Below are 3,539 nucleotides of genomic sequence, written 5' to 3'. Positions count from 1 at the left end.
TTAATTATTTTCATTACTTATAAAGATCTCGATACCTATATAGTGAAATGGCGGTCAAATCCCCACGAGTTCCCGCCGAAATTATTTTTTAATATAAATTATCGGAAAAAAAATCGAATTTTTTTTTTCTCATAAAAAAAAAGGAGGCAAACAAATAATAATAATAAAAATAAAAAAGAGAGAAAAATAAATAAAAATATTATCAAAGGATAATAATAGGAAGTATAAAAGATATTTTCTCTTTAATTGTATATCAGTAATTGAATATATGTATATATATAAATATATATACATATAAATAACAACAATATAGGATAGTATTTATAATAAAGTGGTTATATATTTAAATATAAATAAGAGGAAGATAAATAGATAGGTAGTTTAATTATTAGTAAAACAAAAGCAATTTAAAGGAGAAAATAGTGTTTTAGTGAAGAAAGAAAAATGGATCAGAAACCAACACCAAGTCGAATGTAAGTTTACAATTTATATAGAATAATTTTTAATATTGAAAATTAATTGTTAATTTATAGGGCTTTACAAGCAATAAAGTTGAAGAGCAAAGGAGCAAAACAAGGATATGATTTATTGAAAAGAAAGAGTGATGCTTTATCAAACAAATTTAGAGGAATGTTAAAAGAAATTGTTGAAACAAAACGTTCAATAGGTAATGATATTAAAGAAGCATCATTTGCATTGGCAAAGGCAACATGGGCAGCTGGTGATTTCAAAGATAGAATCATAGAATCATGTAAAAGACCAACAGTAACAATGGAGGTTGGCACTGAGAATATTGCAGGTGTTAGATTACCAATTTTTGAGATGAATGTTGATAATAATTCATCTACAGAAACATGCCATATTGGCGTAGCAAGTGGAGGTCAAGTAATTCAATCAACAAGAGAAATTTACATGAAAGTATTAAGGGATTTAGTTAAGTTAGCCAGTTTACAGACTGCATTCTTTTCTTTAGATGAAGAGATTAAGATGACAAATCGTCGTGTAAATGCATTACAGAATGTAGTTTTACCAAAATTGGAGGATGGTATGAATTACATTTTGAGAGAATTGGATGAAATTGAGAGAGAAGAATTCTTTAGATTGAAGAAGATTCAAGAGAAGAAGAAGGAATGGGCAGAAGCTGAACTTCAAGAGAAACTAAAGAAGGATAGAAATAACTCTAAAGAAAACGATTCTTCTTTATACGATACAATCAAGAACTCTGGTGATTCAATTTTGGAGCAAAAAAATGAAGGAATTTTATTTTAAATGATTCACGTTATTTTTTTTTCGATTAATTTCTCTATAAAATATATTTCAAATAATTATTGATATTCATAATAATAGAGTATTAATAGGAAAAAATGGATACAGTTATAGATAGTTTTTTAAGTAATAAGTTCGTGAAATGAAAAGGAAATTCATATTATTGAATAGTTTTACGTGTTTAGTTTAATTTTCAAGAATAAAATTTTTGAGCGGCACAAGTAAGTACTTTTGAAATATTCACTTAGTTAAATGATAGTAAATTAAAAAAAAACTAGGAATTTAAAGCATATAGTTGAGTTTAATCATATAAATAAATATTTTTAATAATATTTATTAATACTTTAAAAAAAAATTAAAATTTAATATTAAAAAATACATAAATAATAAATTACACGTTTACTTGTACACGCGCTATTGAATTTTAGCGGGAAAGGGGGGCTCTATTAAACAATTTGAGAAATCTGTAAAAATGAGCCTTCGACGAGATTCGAACTCGTGACCTTCGGTTTACAAGACCGACGCAATAACCAAGACTATGCTACGAAGGCGACGCTAACGAGTGGTAAAAATTGGGTCATATTAAAATATTGTGAGATGTGTGAAAAAGTGAGGAAAAAGTGAGGAGAATTGTAAATTAATAAATAAAAAAAAAAATAATAATAAAGCATGATTTATTATTTGTGAGATTGAATTTGATAGAAATATGTAATACATATTTGATAATATTGCAAATATTGAGTTGAAATATATCATGTAAGCAACGCTTTATAATAAAATAATTTATTATCAAGAAATATATTACGTGTTAAAGCGGGCAGACTTATAATTGATTTATATTAACTTTCTTGTAATAAAATTTTCTTTTTCTGTCTTTGATTTTTAAGAATTAAGTTTGGATTATCATGTTTAAGAGCGTTAACAAGGTTGCATCCATTACAAATAGTAGATGATGAAATGTATCCGCAAATAGTACATTTTCTAGCTATATAGTTGGGACTAGAATTAGACTGTTCAAGATTAAGTTCTTGAGCTGCAAGTATCATATTGAAAGAGTATTTGTAATCAAAGCTTTGAATCTTACGTATGAATTCACGTGAAACTCCTCTATATGCATCCACAGAATAAGTACATTCTGTTGAGAAATATTTGAGGTTAAGATAATGCGCATATAATACAATTTCTTTTTCATAACAATACATTAAAGGCTTAACTCTAGGCTTTATATTTAAGAAAGCTTCATTTTGAGAATCATGATTTTGCATTTGATCTTTAGTTTTAGTGATCTCATTATTTGTTATTGGGTTAATACATCTTCGTAATCTATTAAAATCGCCACGTAGTATATTTAATAATAAAGTTTCACATGTATCATCGCAACTATGACCTGTACAAATAACATCAGCATTAACTTTATAGCTTCCAATATCTAATGCTTTTCTTCTAAATACACCACAATATGTGCACGAATTTGATTTACTTGATTTACTTTGAATTTCGTCCATTGTTGTATTAAACATATCTTTAAAGGATAGAATAGTTAAGGGACAATTGTAGTATTCCTGCTGATATTTGACAACTTCTAGAGAGTCATCCCTATATCCCTTAATTCCTTCATCCACCGCAATTAATTCCAATTCTATACCGTAATCTTTTCTTTTATTTAGTTCATATAATACATTTAATAAAACACTTGAATCCTTTCCTCCTGAAATACATACTCCAACTCTATTTCCTCTTTTAAACATTCTGTATTTCATTAATAAAATAAGATAATTAAAACAAGTTAGAATTTTAAATATTAATAATAAGGTAATAAATATGAACCGCAGTCATATTAAAAACCTATTCAAATTTTTCTTAATGGAAAGTTCCATTCAATCATTATTTACTTACCTATTTTCCATTATATATTCATGTACCTCCTCTTCAAAGTTATCAATAAAACATCTCCTGCAACTTAGGTACCCTGTTTTGCACCTTTTCATTACAACCTTCCCTTCCTTACAGTAATAACAACTCACAATATTGCTCATTATCTGATTGCTCAATATATTCATATAAATTCCAACTATTTTTTTTTTTTTTAACTTTATTTTAATCTTTATTTGACATTTAATTTTAATTCAGCTATTGGCGCCAAAGGTGATCATGGCATTGGCGCCAATAACGGTACCGAATATATATATATATATTTACATATATATATAATTTAAAAAAAAAAAAATAATTAAAATAAATGGAAAAAATTGTCAAATTATATGGATTTTTCG

At 26.6% G+C, this 3,539-nt stretch overlaps 2 protein-coding genes and 1 non-coding gene across 3 annotated transcripts; 1 reads left to right on the top strand and 2 right to left on the bottom strand.

Annotated features, from left to right (window-relative positions):
• The first annotated feature begins 630 nt into the window (after nucleotides 1-630).
• Nucleotides 631-1,269, top strand: Chro.50340 (vacuolar ATP synthase subunit D). The annotated part of the gene is made up of 1 exon (XM_660222.1): nucleotides 631-1,269. One exon carries the CDS (start codon nucleotides 631-633, stop codon nucleotides 1,267-1,269), a length of 639 nt encoding a protein of 212 aa, XP_665314.1.
• A 472-nt stretch (nucleotides 1,270-1,741) lies between these two features.
• On the bottom strand, nucleotides 1,742-1,817 carry trnT. The gene has a single exon. It is a non-coding gene; the product is annotated as a tRNA-Thr (tRNA).
• A 288-nt stretch (nucleotides 1,818-2,105) lies between these two features.
• Chro.50341 (cancer-associated gene protein like (41.3 kD) (4A872)) lies at nucleotides 2,106-3,026 on the bottom strand. The annotated part of the gene is made up of 1 exon (XM_660221.1): nucleotides 2,106-3,026. One exon carries the CDS (start codon nucleotides 3,024-3,026, stop codon nucleotides 2,106-2,108), a length of 921 nt encoding a protein of 306 aa, XP_665313.1.
• Between the last annotated feature and the right edge of the window lie 513 nt (nucleotides 3,027-3,539).

This window comes from Cryptosporidium hominis (genome assembly GCF_000006425.1).
Source record: "Cryptosporidium hominis TU502 chromosome 5 CHRO015104, whole genome shotgun sequence".
Lineage (NCBI taxonomy): Eukaryota > Apicomplexa > Conoidasida > Eucoccidiorida > Cryptosporidiidae > Cryptosporidium > Cryptosporidium hominis.
The sequence above is the reverse complement of the archived record's forward strand: the minus strand, read 5'-3'. Positions and strand labels throughout refer to the sequence as shown.